Below are 21558 nucleotides of genomic sequence, written 5' to 3'. Positions count from 1 at the left end.
ACCCAAGGGCACTCTACCACTGAGCTTTATCTCCAGCCCTTTTTTATTTTTTGAGACATGGTCTTGCTAAGTTTTCCAGGTTGGTTTGAACTTGTAATCTTCATGCCCTGGCTTCCTGAGTCATGTTTTTTATTTTTCCTTGTAGTTGTAGATGGACTTTTCATGTAGTTGTATATGGACAGAATGCCTTTATTTTATTTACTTTTGTGCGGTGCTAAGGATTGAACCCATGCCTCACACATGCTAGGCAAGCACTCTGGAGCTATAGCTCCAGCCCATGAGTCATGTTTTTAATATGCTTTCTTGAGCACATATTGTTCTATTTTTTTTGGGTGCTGGGGATTGAACCAGGGCCTTGTGCTTGCAAGGCAAGCACTCTACCGACTGAGCTATCTCCCCAGCCCCTGTTCTATTTATTAATCTCCAATTCAAGAATTTTTACCTTTGTTTTTAGGGTCTGGGCATTTAAGAGTTCTTAATAGCAATTAAGTTTAAGAGGGAAATACTTTACATAAATGTAAAGAGAAAAGGTTCTTACTTGGAAGACAGGACCATTAAAGAAACTTTTTTTTTCTGTACTGGGGACTGAACCCAAGGGTACCCTACCACTGGGCTACACCCCCATCCTTTTTTATTTTTTCATTTGAGACAGAGTCTCACTGAGGCTGACCTCAAACTTGTGATCTTCCTGCCTTGGCCTCAGGAGTCACTAGGATTACAGACAGGCACTATCACACCCAGCCAAGAGATACTTTCTATTGGTGTTTGAGTGGCCTCTGTAGACCTGTTCATGAAGAAAGACTGAATCAGCATTCCCTGCATTGAGTGGCTGGATGAGGGAAGAAAGATCTTAGTCAAGCTGGTAACCTCTCAGGTTAAAGGCTGAAGTCTTAGTCATCAAACACAGGTAACAAGTTGCTCTTCCTTCTGTTAAGTGATCAGTGACCACAAGCTCTCAGTCACAGCAGCTACAAACCTGGGCAAACCTTGCCAAAACTGGGCAAGTTTAGTACTTCTCCATCATTGTTGCTAAAAGACAACGCCCTTTTGCAGGACTCCAAAGCACTCTGGCAAGGAGTGAAACTTAAATGAACAGCTTCATGTTTAAATATAAACTGTCTTACATTACAGAACTGAGTGCTGCTGATCCCTAAGTATCTAATGGCTGTTACCAAAAACATTTGCCAGTAAGAATACTCAGAAGAATATGCTAAGAAGTGGAAGTTAACTGGAAAAGAGAAAATCTATACTATTTTTGATTAATAATGCAAAAGGCCAACTTTGGAGGAAACACCCATTAGGACATCTAAATTCTTCACTTTATTAAAAAATAGTAATATGATTTCTTCCAAGCTTATAACCATACATATAATACTAGAGAAAAACATTTTAATTTTTCTATCTTAATGTGGGTTATATGGTAAATACATAAATACAAGGTCCTATTATTCATAAGACAAAATGTATTTATTAGGTCTAAAAAATAACACTTTAATTACTTCCTCCAAATGAAATGGAGCAAAAAGTAGAGCTAAATCTTTCTAAGCCTCAATATCCTCAACAATAAAATGGGGATAATATAATATCTACTTCATAGGCTTAACCAGGCATCATGCATACAAAACAGTGGTATCTGGCACATGATAAGAGACCCAAAAAACAGCAACCACTATTTTGTTCTCAGTTAAAATTTAAGTTCTCACAATTGGCAGTTTGAATTTCTCAACTTTTGTAAAAATAACAGTAATTCCAGTTGTTATATATTTAGCATGAATACATCACATAGAGATATAATACATAGTTGAAGCATATCTTATGAAGTTCTTCATGTGAATGGTACAAATTTTAACTTTCTTCTCCCTAAAATAAATATTATGAAATGACTTCACAAATCCTTCATGACTATATTCCCTATACATAGTTCAGAAACATAATGGAAAATAAGAGTGTATATAAATGAAAAAAGTGAAGAACATTACCAGGTGATATAGTATTCTGATCATCTGAAAGGTTGACAGCTGAATCAGCAGAAGGGAACACACAGGTTTTCTGACTAGAATGATTTTCTGTTCCTGAAAATGCAGCTTCTGAAGGTTCCTCTCTGTCACTTTGATCTTCTTCATCCATGTGAGTCAGAAAATTCACTAATCCAGAATATGTTACGATTAAAATGGTAGGGGGAAAATCATATGGAAAAATATAATAATTGATAACACTTTCTAAGGTAACACAAATACACCAGACATTTGCAACATATTGTTCAGATCACTTTTTATGGTATAATGAATTAATTTAACATGAAATTTAAAATGAAAACTTTCTTATGTAAAAAACAATTACATTTAAGTAAGCACAGAAAGCATAATAAAGGAGAACATAGATTCAAAAAAGAAATAGAAATTATAGATGTTAAAAATGAAGTCATCAAAATTAAAATCATGAGATCCAAGATGGCAGTCTAGAGGGAGGCTGCGTTCCTTGTCGCTCCCCAATGCCGGATTCAAGTAGAGGATATCTGTTTCTCGGTGAGGCAGTTTTTGCTGCTTATCGATCCCCAGCTCTTTACCCCATTTGTCTGCTGTGATCACCTGCAATCTGCCAACATATCGACACCTTTTTTGAGAGCAGATTGCTCACTGCCAGGCGTTTGTCATCTGCCATTTGCCTGCCTCTCACCTGTCCATCGCCTGCCTTGCCCCTATCCATCACCCAACGCTCGAGGTTCACCTCCCGATCGTCGGACAGCTGCCAGCAGATTGACCGCAGACCGCCAGTGGAGAACCAGCTGCCTGCTGCTGCCTGGAAGTTCACTGTTACAGTACCTGAAGGTTTGATTACACGTGGCTGCCGCCATTTTGAGACAACAGCCGGGCCCTGTAGGACCTCTGGCCGGACTGACTGAGTCCCATCTCTAGGAACCCTCAGCCCGACCGATCACTCCCTGCCTCTAGGGCCCTCACATCAACTGACTGCTCCCTGCCGCCAGGACCCCCAGACCAACTGACTGTGCCCTATCACCAGGAACCCAGACCAACTGATTGCACGTGGCCTCCTGGATCCCACAACCACACCAAACACACCCGACCTCCAGGACCACTGCCTGACCAACTGCATCCTGTCTCCAGGACCTCCAGCTGACCACGTCCACCCCTGAGCTGCAGCTCCCCATTTGCCAACATATTTGGAAGCCAGAGCAGCCATCTTGGATAATCCTGGAAGCCGTAGCTCCGATCTCCGGGTGGGGCAAATCCCATCCTGAGACGCCTGCTGGAGGCTTGAAACTCATTCTCAGGTACCTCTCATACATCAAGCTACTGAATACTGGGAGGTTTCATTAGTATATGAATATTATACAGTAGATTTTCTTTTTCCTCATTTTTTAAAAAAAAATTTAAGTTTTTATTTCTTTACGTTTCTTGCTTTCTTTTCCTTCTGTTTACCTGTTCCCTCAGAGTCACTTTCTCCCTTATTTACATGATGTTATTGTCCCCATAGGGGCTATTTGGTCTAGGATTGCATAGTGTCTGATTTCGGTACTGCTAATATTGATCTCCCCTTAAAGAAAGGGTTTTGGACACCTATAGGGCCATTATAAGCCTATAGGGGGAAATATGCAATACCCCAGATCTGCAGCACTAGAGGGGAAGATACATGAACAACATGAAAAAACAAGGGAAGAAAATGATCCAAACAAATCTAGATTCTATAGTAATAGAATCCAGTGACAGTATGTTAGAAGAAATGTCAGAAAAGGACTTCAGATTATACATGATTAAGATGATTCGCGAAGCAAAGGATGAGATAAGAGAGCAAATGCAGGCAATGAATGATAATACCAATAAGCTGAAAGAGCAACTGCAGGAAGCAAAAGATCATTTCAACAAAGAGATAGAGATTCTCAAAAAAAAACCAAACGGAAATCCTTGAAATGAAGGAGACAATAAACCAAATAAAAAACTCAATGGAAAGCATCACCAACAGATTAGACCACTTGGAAGACAGAACCTCAGACAATGAAGACAAAATATTTAATCTTGAAAATAAAGTCGCCCAAACAGAGAAGATGGTAAGAAATCATGAACAGAATCTCCAAGAACTATGGGATATCATGAAAAGACCAAAATTAAGAATTATTGGGATTGAGGAAGGCACAGAGATACAAACCAAAGGAATGAACAACCTATTCAATGAAATAATATCAGAAAATTTCCCAAACCTGAAGAATGAAATGGAAAATCAAATACAAGAGGCCTACAGAACACCAAATGCTCAGAATCACAACAGATCCACACCAAGGCACATTATAATGAAAATGCCTAACATTCAAAATAAAGATAGGATTTTGAAGGCCGCGAGAGAAAAGCATCAGATTACATATAGGGGGAGACCAATACGGATAGCAGCAGACTTCTCAACCCAGACTCTAAAAGCTAGGAGGGCCTGGACCAACATATTTCAAGCTCTGAAAGAACACGGTTGCCAACCAAGAATCCTATACCCAGCAAAACTAACCTTCAGATTTGAAGATGAAATAAAATCCTTCCATGATAAACAAAAGTTAAAAGAATTCACAAATAGAAAGCCTGCACTACAGAATGTTCTCAACAAAATATTCCATGAGGAGGAAATGAAAAACAACAATGTAGGTCAGCAAAGGGAGGAACTACCTTAGAGAAAAACCACTCAAAGGAGAAACCAAGCCAACTTAAAAACCAAAAATAAGCCAAATGACTGGGAATACAAATCATTTCTCAATAATAACCCTGAATGTTAATGTCCTAAACTCATCAATCAAAAGACATAGACTGGCAGAATGGATTAAAAAGAAAGACCCAGCAATATGCTGCCTGCAAGAGACTCATCTCATAGAAAAAGACATCCACAGCCTAAAGGTGAAAGGATGGGAAAAAACCTACCACACACGCGGACCCAGTAAAAAAGCGGGATTTCCATCCTTATATCACATAAAGAGGACTTCAAGCCAAAGTTAGTCAGAAGGGATAAAGGAGGACATTTCATACTGCTTAAGGGAACCATAAATCAGGAAGACATAACGATAGTAAATATTTATGCACCAAACAATGGTGCATCCCTGTACATCAAACAAATCCTTCTCAATTTCAAGAATCACATAGACCACAACACAATAATTTTGGGCGACTTTAACGCACCGCTGTCACCACTAGATAGATCTTCCAAACAAAATCCAACCAAAGAAACCATAGAACTCAATAACACAATCAATAACCTAGACTTAATAGACATATATAGAATATTCCATCCATCAATGAGTGGATACACTTTCTTCTCAGCAGCACATGGAACCTTCTCGAAAATAGACCATATGTTATGCCACAAAGCAGCCCTTAGGAAATGCAAACAAATAGAGATACTGCCTTGTGCTCTATCAGATCATAATGGACTGAGAGTAGAAATCAATGACAAAGTAAAAAAAGGAAATTATTCCAACACTTGGGGACTAAATAATATGCTATTGAATGAAACATGGATAACAAAAAACATCAGGGAGGAGATTAAAAAATTCTTAGAGGTCAATGAGAATGATGATACAACATATCAAAATCTCTGGGACACTATGAAAGCGGTACTAAGAGGAAAATTCATTGCATGGAGCACATTCCAGAAAAGAATGAAAAGTGTTCATTAAAAGTCTTCATTAAACAATTAAATGACCTAACATTACAGCTCAAAGCCCTAGAAAAAGAAGAACAGAATAACAGCAAAAGTAGTAGAAGACAGGAAATAATTAAAATCAGAGCTGAAATCAATGAAATTGAAACAAAAGAAACTATTCAAAAAATTGACATAACAAAAAGTTGGTTCTTTGAGAAAGTTAACAAAATAGATAAACCCTTAGCCACACTAACAAATTGAAGGAGAGAGAAGACTCAAATTACTAAAATACATGATGCAAAAGGAAATATCACAACAGACATCACTGAGATACAGAACATAATGAGAAGCTACTTTGAAAATCTGTATTCCAACAAAATAGAAAGTACCAAAGACATTGACAAATTTCTAGAGACATATGCTCCTCCCAAACTGAACCAGGAGGACATACATGATTTAAACAGATCAATATCAAGCAATGAAATAGAAGAAGCCATTAAAAATCTACCATCCAAGAAAAGCCCAGGACCAGACGGATTCTCAGCCAAGTTCTACAAGACCTTCAAAGAAGAACTCATTCCAATACTTCTCAAAGTATTCCAGGAAATAGAAAAGGAGGGTACCCTACTGAACTCATTCTATGAAGCTAATATCACCCTCATACCCAAACCAGGAAAAGACACATCAAGGAGAGAAAATTTTAGACCAATATCCTTGATGAATATACATGCTAAGATCCTTAACAAAATATTGGCAAACCGTATCCAAAAACATATTAAGAAAATTGTGCACCACGATCAAGTGGGGTTCATTCCTGGAATGCAAGGATGGTTTAACATCCGTAAATCAATAAACGTAATCCATCATGTCAATAGACTTAAGGATAAGAATCATATGGTTATTTAAATTGACGCAGAAAAAGCATTTGACAATATACCCCTTCATGCTGAAAACACTAGAAAAAATAGGGATAGTAGGAACATATCTGAACATTGTAAAGGCTATTTATGCTAAGCCCATGGCCAACATCATTCTTAATGGAGAAAAACTGAAACCATTCCCTTTAAAAACAGGAACAAGACAGGGATGTCCTCTTTCACCATTTCTATTCAACATTGTCCTCGAAACTCTAGCCAGAGCAATTAGGCAGACTAAAGAAATTAAAGGGATACGAATAGGAAAAGAGGAACTAAAGCTGTCACTATTTGCGGATGACATGATTCTATATTTAGAGGATCCAAAAACCTCCTCCAGAAAACTTCTAGACCTCATCAATGAATTCAGCAAAATAGCAGGCTATAAAATCAACACGCATAAATCTACAGCATTTTTATGCGCACGCAATGAAACAGCTGAAAGGGAAATGAGGAAAACAACTCCATTTGCAATAGCCTTAAAAAAAAATAAAATACTTGGGTATCAATCTGACCAAAGAGGTAAAAGATCTCTACAATGAAAACTACAAAACACTGAAGAAATTAAGGAAGACCTTAGAAGATGGAAAGATATCCCATGTTCTTGGATAGGCAGAATTAATAGTCAAAATGGCCACACTACCAAAAGTGCTATACAGATTCAATGCAATTCCAATTAAAATCCCAATGACGTACCACACAGAAATAGAGCAAGCAATCATGAAATTCATCTGGAAGAATAAGAAACCCAGAATAGCTAAAGCAATCCTTAGCAGGAAGAATGAAACAGGGGGTATCACAATACCAGAACTTCAACTATACTACAAAGCAATATTAACAAAAACGGCATGGTATTGGCACCAAAATAGACAGGTAGATCAATGGTACAGAATAGAGGACACAGACACAAACCCAAATAAATACAATTTTCTCATACTAGACAAAGGGGCCAAAAATATGCAATGGAGAAAAGATAGCCTCTTCAACAAATGGTGCTGGGAAAACTGGAAATCCATATGCAACAGAATGAAACTAAACCCCCATCTCTCACCCTGCCCAAAACTCAACTCACAATGGATCAAGGATCTTGAAATCAGACCAGAGACCCTGCATCTTATAGAAGAAAAAGTAGGTCCAAATCTTCACCTTGTTGGCTTAGGATCAGATTTCCTTAACAGGACTCCCATAGCACAAGAAATAAAAGCAAGAATCAGTAACTGGGATACATTCAAACTAAATAGCTTTCTCTCAGCAAAGGAAACTATCGGCAATGCGAAGAGAGAGCCTACAGAGTAGGAGAATATCTTTCCCTCTCATACTTCAGATAGAGCACTAATTTCCAGAATATATAAAGAACTCAAAAAACTCTACACTAAGAATACAAATAACCCAATCAACAAATGGGCTAAGGAAATGAACCGACACTTCACAGAAGATCTACAAGCAATCAACAGATATATGAAAAAATATTCAACATCTTTAGTAATAAGAGAAATGCAAATCAAAACTACACTAAGATTCCATCTCACCCCAATTAGAATGGCGATTATCAAGAACACAAGCAACAATAGTTGTTGGAGAGGATGTGGGGAAAAAGGTACACTCATACATTGCTGGTGGGACTGCAAATTAGTGCAGCCCACTCTGGAAAGCAGTGTGGAGATTCCTTAGAAAACTTGGAATGGACCCACCATTTGACCCAGCTATCCCACTCCTCGGCCTATACCCAAAGGACTTAAGATCAGCACACTACAGAGATACAGCCACATCAATGTTCATAGCGGCTCAATTCACAATAGCCAGACTATGGAATCAACCTAGATGCCCTTCAATTGATGAATGGATAAAGAAACTGTGGTATATATATACAATGGAATATTACTCCGCTATAAGGAATGATAAAATTATGGCATTTGCAGGCAAATGGATGAAATCGGAGAATATCATGTTAAGTGAGATAAGCCAATATCAAAAATCCAAAAGAAGAATGATCTCACTGATAAGCGGATGATGACACTTAATGGGGGGTGGGAGTGGGACAAGAATGGAAGAAGGAGGGACTGTATAGGGGGAAAAGAGAGGTGGGAGGGGTGGGGGGGAAGGAAAAAAATAATGGAATGAATCAAACATCATTACTCTATGTAAATTTATGAATATGCAAATGGTATGCTGTTACTCCATGTAAAAACAGAAACAATATGTATCCCATTTGTTTACAATAAAAATAAATTTAAAAAATTAAATAAAGCAAGGCTGCAAAAAAAAAAAAAACAAAAAAACCTAGTGATTAAGCACCCCTGGGTTCAGTCCCAAGTACCAAAAATATATAAATAAATTAGTTAATTAATTTTAAAATAGGGCTGGGGTGTACTCAGTGGTAAAGCACCCCAGCATTCAATCCCCAATATGAAAAGAAAAATCAGATAAATCCAAATACAGGTCACTGTATAAAATATATGAGTGGTGCTTTTCTAACATACATAATAAATTGGGGAGACAAGGAGACCTGATTTGTTAGTGTCACCTGACACCCTGAATTGGATGCTGTAATAGACAAAGGAAATAGTGGTAAAATCCAAATAAAGCTGGTGGTTTTATTAATTAAAAAAAAATTAAAATCATAAGGAATAAGTGAATAAAGCAATGATTGCACAGCAGAGAATTAGCAAACTAGAAAACAAACCTGAGGAAATCACCATGAGTACACCATTAAGACATGAGGAGGCAAAAATTATCAGAGTACTTAAAAAAATAAGGAATAGAGTGAGAAGGTCCAACATACCAGTGTTTTTTTATTTGGTGCATTATAATTATGCATAATAGCAGAATTCAGCATGCCAATCACACATGTACATAACATAGTTTGGTCAATCTTTTTTTTCTTTTTAAAACAATTTTTTATTTGTTCTTTTTAGATATATATGACATTAGAGTATATTCTGACATATTATACATACATGGAGTATAACTTCCCTCCCTTCCCTTCATTCCCCTTTGTCTAATCCAGTGAACTTCTATTCCCCATCCCTTGCCCCCACTGGTGTTAGTGTCAACGTATCAGAGAGAACTTTCAGCCTCTGGTTTTTGGGGATTGGCCTATTTCACTTAGCATCAGAGTTTCAGTTCTATCCATTTACAGCAAATGCCATAATTTCATTCTTCTTTATGGCTGAATAATATTTCATTGTGTATATATACACCACATTTTCTTTATCCATTCTTCTGTTAAAGGGCACCTAGGTTGGTTTCATAGCTTAGCTATTGTCAGTTGAGCTGCTACAAACATTGATGTGGCCCCATCACTATAATATGCTGATTTTCAGTCCTTTGGATATATGCCAGAAGTGGGAAAAGTGAGTTAAGTCGTGATTCTGCCTCCTCTTTCCTTCCCCACTTCCTGCCTGCTCTATTCTACTGATCTCCCTTCTACTATTATTTTGATTACTGTATTATAGTTATATATAAATGGGATTCATTGTGGCATATTAGTAAATGGACATATCATAATTTGGTAGATTACATTCCCCAGTACTCCCCTAAGCCCTTCCTTCTTCCCTCCCTCTCAATCCCCTTTCTAAACTCTATTGGTCTCTGTTGTTCTAATAGTGTTTTTATAAGACAGAGTAAAATAATGGGGTGGAAGCAATACCTCAAAAGATAATGGATGAAAATTTCCCAATGTTAAACCTTCAAATTAAAGATTAAGATGAAATACACATCTAGACATGCTATAAAAAAAAAGCAAAATAAATAAAAATTTTTAAAGCAATCAGAGATAAACAGCAGTTAGACTAACAGCACATAGACAGTATAAGCCCAGCTATTAGGAATGCCAGTATATGATGGAATAATATCTTTAAAATGCTTAGGGAAATCCTAGAGTTAGAATCCCAGAGCTCTGGGCTGGGGAGATAGCTCAGTTGGTAGAGTGCTTGCCTTGCAAGCATGAGGCCCTGGGTTCAATCCCCAGCACCGAAAAAAAAAAAAAAAAAAAAAAAAAATCCCAGAACTCTATAGCTCAGTTATAAGTTACCACAAAAAAATTACAGTAAAATTAAAACTACTTTCAAAGACTGTGAGAATTTACCACTCACAGACTCTAGATCAAAGAATAAAGAAGGAAACTGAATTCTTTTTTAAATTTTTTTTTAAAGTAGTCAATGGACCTTTATTTTATTTATTTATTTATATGTGGTACTGAGGATAAAACCCAGTGCCTCACACATGCTAGGCAAGCACTCTACCACTAAGCCACAGAAACTGAATTCTTAAAGTGGATACAAGAAGCAACTGTGGGCAACACAGTGAACAGAAAATGCCAGAGTACAGTTAAGGTAAGTGTTATTTCACAAAACTTGTATCTTAATTTTACATATTTACATTATTTAAATAAAGAAAAATTTTAAACAAAGTACCTGTGGGCAAAAAAAACTGATAGACACATTGAAAAAAATCCTAAATAAGCATTGACTTAATAGACAGGGAGACTAAATGAGAGGGTTTAAAACCAGTGTAGATTTAGATTATTAAAAAAAACAGTATCAGCTTGAAATGGAACCACCATTTGACCCAGCTATCCCACTCCTTGGCCTATACCCAAAGGACTTAAAATCAGCATACTTCAGAGATACAGCCACATCAATATTCATAGCTGCTCAATTGACAATAGCCAGAGTATGGAACCAACCTAGATGTCCTTCAATTGAAGAATGGATAAAGAAACTGTGGTATATATATATACAATGGAATATTACTCAGCTATAAAGAATGATAAAATTATGGCATTTGCAGGCAAATGGATGTAATTGGAGAATATCATGCTAAGTGAGACAAGCCAATCTCAAAAAACCAAAGGAGGAATGATCTCGCTGATAAGCGGATGATGACACATAATGGGGGGTGGGAGGGGTTAGTGTTAGGGTTAGTGTTAGGGAGGGGGGCAAGAATGGAGGAAGGAAGGACTGTATAGAGGGAAAAGAGGGGTGGGAGAGGTGGGGGGGAAGGGAAAAAAATAAAAGAATGAATCAAACAACATTACCCTATGTAAATTTATGATTACACAAATGGTACACCTTTACTCCATGTACAAGCAGAGAAACAACATGTATCCCATTTGTTTACAATAAAAAAAAAACAGTATCAGAGAATATGGAGAGAACAAGTACATGTTAAAGGTCATAAATCCTTATTGTATTTGGGAAGTAGATACATTTACCTTTATTTTTAACCCAGTTATGAAACAATCACTAAAAGAAAAGAAATCAAAAATATAATTTCTGAACCAATGGAGGGAGAAGAATGTAATAACTTAATCCAATAAAAAGCAAGAAAGAAAGGGCTGGGGATGTGGCTCAGTGGATAAGTGCCCCTGAGTTCATTCCTTGGTACCCCCCCCCCAGAATGAATGAATGAATGAATGAATGAATGAATAAATAAATAAATAAATGCAAGAAAGAAAGGAAATAAAGGAAAAAAAGCTCCTTAGCCCAGCACAGTGGTGCATGCCTGGAGTCCCAGCTACTTGGAAGGTTCTTATCATTTGAGTTCAGGAGTTTTGAGTACAGCCTGGGCAACAGAGGCAAGACTTTGGGGAGGGGAGCAGGCTAAATAGGAAGCACAAAGGATTTTAGAAGCAAGTATTAATATGGCAGTAAAATGAATTCAAAAAATGAATACTGATTATACTTACTAATTAAAGAAACAGATTATCTAATTACTTAAAGGAATAAAATATAGTTATATGCTGGACACAGCCACAATGTAATTACAAACTTGAAAGTAATGGAATGTTCAATTTATAGAACATTCAACAGGGCAAGGAATATATTAAATGACATCACATAGACTCAATTAGAAAAATACAGATTCTGATAAACACTTCAAGACATACATCCTTGGCTCTTCAACAAATAAACTGCAAAAGGGAAAAAAACCAACAGAGAATGGGAACCTGGAAGTGAAAAGAGACTTACATTGAAGCTATCAAACCTACTTGGAATCTCACTAGAACAAAGAAACTAGTTTTAAAAATAAAACAATTGGCAACATTTGAACCTTCATTAGGCTTACCTTAATATGAAAATATTGTTTTTAAGGAGTAAAAACATTATTATGCCTATGCCTAAAAATGGGTAATTCTTCTTTTAGAGATACTTGTAAAATATTTATGGATAAAATAATGTGCTGTCTGAATTGTGCTTTAAAACAATCCAGGTAAAGGTGGGAAGAATGAGTGAGGGTATAGGTAAGAAAAGATTAGTCATGAGTTGGTAACATTAAAAGTTGATTACTGGGTACATGAAGATTAATCATACTATTCTATCTTCTATGAAGTATACTAGACATTTTTCATAATGGAATTTAAAAAAGCAAAAAAATTCATAAAAGATGTACTAGAAAAAAGAACACGAGTATAATAGGTATTAGGAAAAATTAACTGTACAAAGAGGATCATTAATGATAAACAAAACTCAACAAAACATTTAACATTGCTGAACTAAATTCATCTTAAGCCTCAAATACATAAAGCAAATTTATCTAATTTGTATGTGTGTGTGAGTGTGTGTGTCATAATTGGCTTGAACCCAGGGGTGCTCTACTATTAAGCCACATCCCCAGTCCTTCTTATTTTTGAGATAGGATCTTGTTGCGTTGCCTAGACTGGTCTCAAACTTGCAATCTTTCTGCCTCAGACTGCCAAATTCTGGGATTACAGTTGTACACCAACACATCTGGCCAAAATTTTTCAAATTTAGCAGGAGAAATAATTCCACAATGATTGTGGGCAATTTCAAATGTATTCTTCTGAAAAATGAATAATCAGGACTGCAGTTATAGCTCAGTGGTATAGCCCTTGTCTAGTATGTGTGAGGCATTGGGTTCAATCCTCAACACCACATAAAAATAAAATAAAGGTATTTTGTACATTTACAACTAAAAAAATTTTTAAACAATGATCAACAAAAAATGAAGTTATTGGAAATGTAGACATTATAATTTAGAAACCTGACTAAATGAAGATTTGTACACTTACCTTATATACAACCAACAGATGATGTTTATGCTCTTCAAATAAATGTAGAACACTTAGAAAAAAATGACTATGTATACTAGGCCACAAAGGAAATTTTAACAGTATCTAAGAAGTCATACACATCATCTAATCACAACACGAGGAAAATGGAAATTGATCACAAAAACACAGGGCAGATTGCGTAAAATTTAGAAGCTAAAAACTCTTTCTATGAGCTAGTTGTATGGACTTAAACACCAATTTACATGCATGTCCACCACTCTTATCTAGGTCCATATGTAAATATGTTCAGCCACAAATGCACATATTAGGAAATAAAAGAGTTAGGAAAAAAACAACAAATTAACTTCCCCAAATGGAAGAAATAATAAAGATAAGAACAGAAATTAGTGAAAAAGAAAATTAAGAAACAACACAGAGAATTTATAATCCAAAACCTGGTTTTTTGAATAAACCACACCGCTGACAAGGCTGAATGAGAAAGAGAAAGCAGGTACAAACTACTAGAAATAAACACAGAAAAAAACAAACTAAAAAGAATGTAAAACCATAATTACCCTAATTTCATTCTTCCAATATGAAATGAAACACTGAACACCTCACCACTGCTTGGCTATTTAGCAAGAGCCTCAAATTCCAGCTCAGCTGATAATCACAAACAGCAACCTCGGCACGAAGGTCTACTCTGCAGCGCAGTCAGCAGGTGAAATCCACAGAAACTAAGACCGAGAGCCACACTTAATACCCTTTCTGGGTATTAAAGGGAAGGTAACTGGCCTCTTAGGGGGAAAAAATATTGGCTTGTGGGCCTGTGGCCTGTGATTACCCAGCCTGAGGCCAGTAGATCCCCTCAATTCGAAGGTATAGGTTAAAGATTTTAAGATATTTTAACTCAAATTATAAGGGTTTAACCTGGTCATCTCATGCTAGTTGGAAGCTCTGATTGGTAGAATCAAAGCCTCTGGGACGATAGTCCCCTGTGTTTCTCCTTCCCTAGCAAAGCAATAAAACTTCTTTTTCCTTTTTCTAAAACAAACAAACAAGTAAGTCGGGGCAGTCTTTATGTGATAAAGGTGTTTTTGGTAAAAAGTTTGAAAATTGTTCTACTTGGTGCTTAGTGAAAATATTTTGAATTAGTGTATATACAAGTTATTGTCATTTATATTATTTCAGAAGTTATCTGTCAAATAAATAATTTTTCAATATTAAAAAAAAAAAGTGACCTTGAAATGGAAGCCAATTATATTATTACAAAAATAATCCCAGGGGCTGGGGGAAAAGCTCAGTGGTGGAACACATGCTTAGCATGCAGGAAGTCCTGGGTTCATTCCCCAGTTTCTCTCTACCATCCTAAAAAATCACAAAAAAACAAAAATAATCCTATTCAAAACATCTGGGGGCTGATGGCTTCAGCTCACATATGAAAACTATTTCTAATCTCGTATTCCAAGAAGCAGTGCTTATTCTTTTAGGTTAACCAAAACCAGGCTTCAGTCCCACAGCACCTACAAACCTTCAGAAATGCCGATGGTTTTTGAAGCTACTGCTTTTTTGTATTCAGGAACAGAAGAGGATTCAATATGATCCACTTGTCCAACCTGCAGGAAAAAACATAAAAAACAACTAAGTTTTATACTTTGTTCACTTCAAAATAGTATATACAATTTTATGTAAGTTTGAAACATCTGCATTGATGGGATAAATGAAAAAAATGGGATTAAATCCAATATGAGCTACTTGAAAGGAATAAAGAGTAAGAAATTATTTATAGCTTAAGAGGCTTAGAAAAATAGATTCATATAATTTTGGAATGAGAGGAACTGTAACTACCAATGAGACACAATCTTTATTTTATAAACGAGGGAACAGGCCCAGAGAGATTCAGCAACTTTTTTAATGAAAGAACCTGATTTCAACCTAGGTCTTCAAAGCACCCTGACCACAGCATCCTTCTGCATCTTCTAGACCTATGAGCTATTTCCTTTAGGCAAGTCAAAATATTTGTATTTATGTATACATCCTAATAGGGCAACCTCATTTTAAACACTGTATCAAGTTTGTCATTTGAATTAATGCTATTTCCTTCAAAGCAGTCATCCTGGAAGACTAAATACTTATGAACTTGAGCAAATGTTTTCAGAAGTAGTCCTCTGAAATTTTCTCTAAGTTTGTGCTATAATTATTAATGTAATTGTTCTAGTGGCAATTCTTTGGTATGTAAATGTCACACTGTCAGAATCCAAAAACAGGAGAGCAAAGGCAAACACTAAGCACACAAATGCCACAGACAGCAACAAAGTTTTCACCTTCCAATCCTGACATGCTTGGACTGAAGGAAGCTGTATCAGAATTTCTGGAAACTCGTTCAAAATGCCAAGCCATCTTTACTTCTCTTAAAGTCAGGAGAGCCACAAGTACATTCTGAAAAAATGGTCTGGGTGACCCTGACACACTCAGCTGCCCAGCTGCCTACCACAGCCACCCTGTGGCAGCTCTGCTCTGACACTGCCTCTTAAGGGCTTTCTCCTGACCTCTCACCACCTGTGGTCCAGCCTACTGTCAAAGCCTCACCCTAATAGGGCAGGGAGCCCACAAGCCTGTTTCACCTTCTTTGCTCACTCCATATGCTCTCTTCATTATGATGAGAATGTTGTCCTGATGATTCCAAAATCCCCATTTAGATCCTCATCTTCAGAAGCTTACATCCAGCTGCCTACATATCTCATGGCACCTCAAGTTTCACATCTCCCCAAGAGAAATCATGGCACCTCCTCTCCCAGCACAAGCATCTGTCCTTCCTCTTCCTTAGTGTGGAAAATGCCTCCTCCGTTCAACTGGGTTGGAATGTGAGCACCACTGTGAATCTCAGAGTTCTTCTTTGCCTTCCTACTACCTGTCAGTCTCTTTAGTCCTGTTCTATCCTGCCCTGCATTCCTACTGCTGTAGTTAGGTATTTTGGACATGAATTTTTGCTCTGGGTATTCAATGGGTCCCAAACACCTATCAGTGGACCTCATAGAGCTGGAGCATAAGAATCATCTATGAAGTGTGTTAATACTGTCTCTACCTCTGACCTACTTAAAATCAGAATCTCAGGGAAATGGGTGCCCAGGCATTTGCATTTCAAACTCTTTTCCAAGATGAGTAAGCAGGTCTGAAATCACTGACCCACTTGGTCTCCCTGTTTCTCCTTTCCAATTTACCTTCCACAGTACTGCATCTGATTTTATCACCTTGGTTCTTAAAATTTTTCGATTTTAAGCATTTTGCATGCTGACAGGATAAACTCCCAATCACTTGGCATGACAATAATCCTTTCCTTTCTTATTTGCCCCATCCTTTCTCTGCTGTCAGATATCTAAAGCCCAGTCCCACCAGCCTCTTCCTCCAAGTAACGCTTACACAGTTCACCAAACATTCCATGCTATTTGATACCTTTCTGCTCTTGCTCACAGTGACTGCCAACCCTTCCTTATCCAATCTACTAATTCATTACCAGCTCCAAGAGCCACCTCAATCAAGACTCTCGGAGGCCACATCTTTTCCTACCCTGACTAGTAACAACAGCCCAGGCATACGTGTCCTCACTGTACCCAGTTTATACTTCTACTGTCTTTTAGCCTCTTAGCTCCTAGAAAGCAGGTACTTAGCTCAAGGCCTAATATGTAGTAGATGCTCTATAAATGTGTGTTGAAGGAAGGAGTGAATTGTGGACTCCTGCAAGAGGTGAGCAATGCAGGATCAAAACTAGATCCAGGAAGAAGTAAAGTATCTGGCTTCAGATATGCTTTTCTACTAGCTGAGAAAGCAATTTCATAAAAAGAGGTTCTCAACCTAGATGCCCTTCAACAGATAAATGGATACAGAAAATGCGGTATATATACACAATGGAAGCCTTAAAAAAGAATGAAATGGCAGTTGCACATAAATGGATGGAGCTGGAGAATATCATGCTAAATGAAATAAGCCAATCCTAAAAAAACAAAGGTTGAATGTTTTCTCTGATACGTGGATGCTAATTCACAATAGGGGTGGAGCTAAGGAAAAACAGAGGTAGAAGGGATTAGGCAGAAGGGAATAAAGGAAGGGGAGGAGGTATGCAGGTAGGAAGAACAGTAGAATGAATCAGACATTATTGCCCTATGTATATATATGATTACATGACCAGTGTGATTCTACATTATGTACAACCAGAAGAATGAGAAATCATACTCCATTTATGTATGGTGTGTCAAAATGCATTCTACTGTCATATATAATTAATTAGAACAAATTTTTAAAAAAGAGATTCTTTGGAGTAAGGGACTCTTAGGACTGCTTTGATGTTCAACATTGCTTTGAATGTGACAGTTCTAAGTTTATGTCAAAAAATTAAAAAAAAAAAACCACCATAATATCATTACTTAATAGTGGTCCCATTTCTTGCAATGTAGTTTCATATATACTTAATCCTAACATTTTAATATGTATTAAGTGTAAGGATTAAAGAAATACTATATATTACTTATGCCAGTAAGAATGGCTATTATCAAAAAGACTGTAGACAACAACTGCACACTAAGGGTGGGAATGTAAATCAGCACAGCCACTATGGAAGTTTTCCCCAAAATCAAAAATATTATCCAGCAACTCAACTATGGGTATATATTCAAAGAAAATGAAATCAGACATCTACACTCTCATGCTCATTGCAGCATCATTCATAATAGTTGAGAAATGGAAACAAAGTATCCATCAACTAATGAATGGATAAAGAAAATGTAGTACATATAACAATGAAATACTATTCATCCATAAAGATGAATGAAATATTGTTATATGTGACAACATAGATGGAACCGGAGATCATTCTATTAATCTGAAATAAATCAGGTGCAGAAAAACAAGCATAATGTGATCTTACTCATGGAACAGAAAAAAGCTGATCTCAGAAGTTGGGAGTAGAATGGTGGTTACCACAGGATGGAGGAGTGAGAAGGCATAGGGAGAGCTGATCAGTGGGTACTGAGTTGCAGAGAGATAGGAGCAAGAAGTTCTGATACACTAGGGTGAATACAGATAACAGTAATGCACTGTGAAATTTCAGAAAGCTGGCAAAAAGGATTTTGAAGGTTATAAACAAGTTATAAATGAGATAAATATATATTCAGACTGATGTAAACATTATGCAAAACACATATATTAAAACATCACATGGTACCCCATTAATATGTACAATTTTTATGTTATTAAATATCAGTTGAAAATAAATTAAGAAATATTATAAATATTTTTAAAAATGTCAATATGCTAGTAACCTGGAATATTTGTTAGGTAAGCTAAAGATACCCTGAAGACTAATTTGTATTTCCTAATATCAGACTTCAACACATTTAACATTTTAATTAGTTGTTCTTTAATCCTTATTATATAAAATTTTCATCCTTTAAAAAAAAAAGGTTGGGGCTAGAGTTGTGGCTCAGTGGTACAGACAAAGTGATGCACCTACAGTCCCAGCTTCTCTGGAGACTGAGGCAGGAATATTACTTGAGTCCAGGAGTTGGAGATCAGCTGGGGTAAAACAGCAAGACCCTGTCTCAAGCAAAAAAAAAAGGGGGACAGATGCTGTGTAAAATAACTATTTTTGAGACTTATTATTTTACTTATCATTCTACATAAACATTAAAGTATTTATTAAGAATACTTTTTAAAGATAGAGAACTTGTAAGAAACATTACTAGTTTCTCACACAAAAGAAACAAGAATTTCAAATATAGGGGCTGGGAATATAGCTCAGTTGGTAGAGTGTGTGCCTTGCATGCACAAGGCCCTGGGTTCAATCCCCAGCACCACCAAAAAAAAAAAAAAAAAAAAAAAAATTCAAATATAAGGACAGTAATATTTGTAAAATTATAAAAATCTTTTTAGAAGAAAATGATACTTGACTACAGAAGAGTTTCTTTAAAATCATATTCTGGGTTTGTAATTTATATACTTCTTTCCCTGGTAGGAAGCATGGGCTCACTTCTTAAGTTTATGGCAGTGATCTTCTATTGGGAGTGATTTTGGCCCCAAGGGAACATGTGGCAATGTTTTTGTTTTGTTTTGTTTTGTTTTGGTACCAGGGATTGACACACAGGGGCACTAACCACTGAGCAACATCCCAAGCCCTTTTATTTTGACTCAGGGTCACACTAAGTTGCCTAGTGTCTTGCTAAGTTGCTGAGGCTGGCTTTGAGCTTGTGACCCTCCTACCTCAGCCTCCTGAGCAGCCGGAATTACAGGTGTACACCACCACACCCAGCTGGAAAACAATTTTGATTGTTATAACTGGGGGTAGAGCTATCGGCAGCAAATGAGTAAAGACCTAGGATGCTGCTAAATACTCTATAACGCAGAACCTAACGAAGGTTCTAGATTTGATCCCCATCTCTGAACAAACAACTCCCCCCCAAAAAACCCCAAACTGACCCAAATGTCAATAATTCTGAAATTCAGTAACTCTAGCTTAAAGAAACTAAATTTCTTATTATTTCAAAAAGTTCAGTGTTTTAAAATTATATCATATCACAAATTTAATAACTCAGTTACTGATAAAAAAAATAAAAACTAAAGATAAACTACCTTTTCATGATGCAAATTTAGCATTTCAGGTCTGGGGAAATCCTGCTCTATGTTCTCCGCAATGTTCTGTATTGCTAACAGCTGCTCGTCAATTTTCTGAAGCTTAGAGGTGAGATGCTCTAGTTGGCAAGCTGCACGGCTTGGCACAGGGCGAACTGCAGGATGGCAAGCTGCAGGGACATCCTGCAGCAGTTTCCACAGAAGATAATCTTCTGCAGAGTTGGACTTTGTGCTCTCTTCTTGGAACTGGAACCTTGGTTTTGGCAGATCTAAATATGAATTACAGTAAAATCAGAATTGATTATAATTAAGAAGAGGCAGATACTGATAATCTCATTTTTTTTTTTATGATCTTATTTTAAGTCAACATAACATCACTTTCCAAATCAGTTTTTATTTAATATATGTAGGGGATTGGGATGTAGCTTAGTGGTACAGCACTTGCTTAACATGTGCAAGGCCCCCTTGGGTCAATCCCCGGCACCGAAAAAAAATTTAATATGCTTAAAAGTTGTAGGACGATCCAAGGTGGCGGACTAGAGGGTGACTGCATCTCCAGTCGCTCCAGAACCCAGGATTCAAGAAGGGGAAGCATTGAGAGACTCGGACTAAAATAGAGCCACGGGGTGAGTCTCCCCCACCTGGTGAAGCGCTGCCCGGGCGGCAAGCCCGAATTCAGGAGGCTTATTAGAGTAGGGCAGGGCAGGGCAGCTACAGTCTTCTCCAGGCAGCCCTAGACACTCCAGCGGTGGGCTCCTCCCACACGGCCAGCTTCTTGGAGCAGGCCCCCCAGTGAGAGCCTTTCCACACAGAGCCAGCTCCAAGCCCTGGAACCAGTAGCAGGCTAGGGACAGCTTTCTTTGGAAGTACTGCATTATCAAGTTACTCCAAGACTACAGGCTACTGAAGGCTGGGAGGTGATACACTGGAAATCTACAGGGACACTATAAGCCAGTAGAGGAAATCTGCAATATCACAGAGTCCCACTGACATCTGACCAATATGAGAAAACAAGGGAAGAAAATGTCCCAAACAAACCTAGATACTATATCAATAAAACTCAATGACAGCACAGCAGAAGAAATGTCAGAAAGGGAGTTCAGAATGTACATAATTAAAACAATCAGGGAAGCAAACGAGGAGATGAAAGAGCAAATGCAGGCATTGAAGGAGGAGATGAAAGAGCAAATGTAGGCATTAAATGATCGCACCAATGAACAGTTAAAAGAGCAAATACGGGAAGCAAGAGATCATTTATATAAAGAGTTAGGGATACTGAAAAAAAAACAAACAGAAATCCTTGAAATGAAGGAAACAATAAACCAAGTTAAAACTCCATAGAAAGCATAACCAATAGGATAGAACACCTGGAAG

General features: G+C 37.2%; 1 protein-coding gene across 14 annotated transcripts in view; it reads right to left on the bottom strand.

Annotated features, from left to right (window-relative positions):
* Positions 1 to 21558, bottom strand: part of CPLANE1 (ciliogenesis and planar polarity effector complex subunit 1) — a 173225-nt gene that overhangs the window by 43956 nt on the left and 107711 nt on the right. For 10 of the 14 annotated variants that reach the window (XR_013764779.1, XM_079145730.1, XM_079145731.1 and 7 more), the window contains 3 exons: positions 20185 to 20453; positions 15095 to 15179; positions 1980 to 2144 (listed from right to left, as the gene is read on the bottom strand). Coding sequence is in view for 11 of the 14 variants with exons in the window: in XM_079145730.1 (XP_079001856.1) it covers positions 1980 to 2144; positions 15095 to 15179; positions 20185 to 20453 (519 nt within the window). In the remaining 3 variants the exon portion in view is untranslated. Of the gene's footprint in view, positions 1 to 1979; positions 2145 to 14794; positions 15180 to 20184; positions 20454 to 21558 lie in introns of those variants that run through there. The other 4 variants (XR_013764780.1, XR_013764781.1, XM_079145725.1 and 1 more) reach the window with 2 other exon arrangements.

Source organism: Sciurus vulgaris (genome assembly GCF_902686455.1).
Source record: "Sciurus vulgaris genome assembly, chromosome: 6".
In the NCBI taxonomy this organism is placed as follows: Eukaryota; Metazoa; Chordata; class Mammalia; order Rodentia; family Sciuridae; genus Sciurus; species Sciurus vulgaris.
The sequence above is the reverse complement of the archived record's forward strand: the minus strand, read 5'-3'. Positions and strand labels throughout refer to the sequence as shown.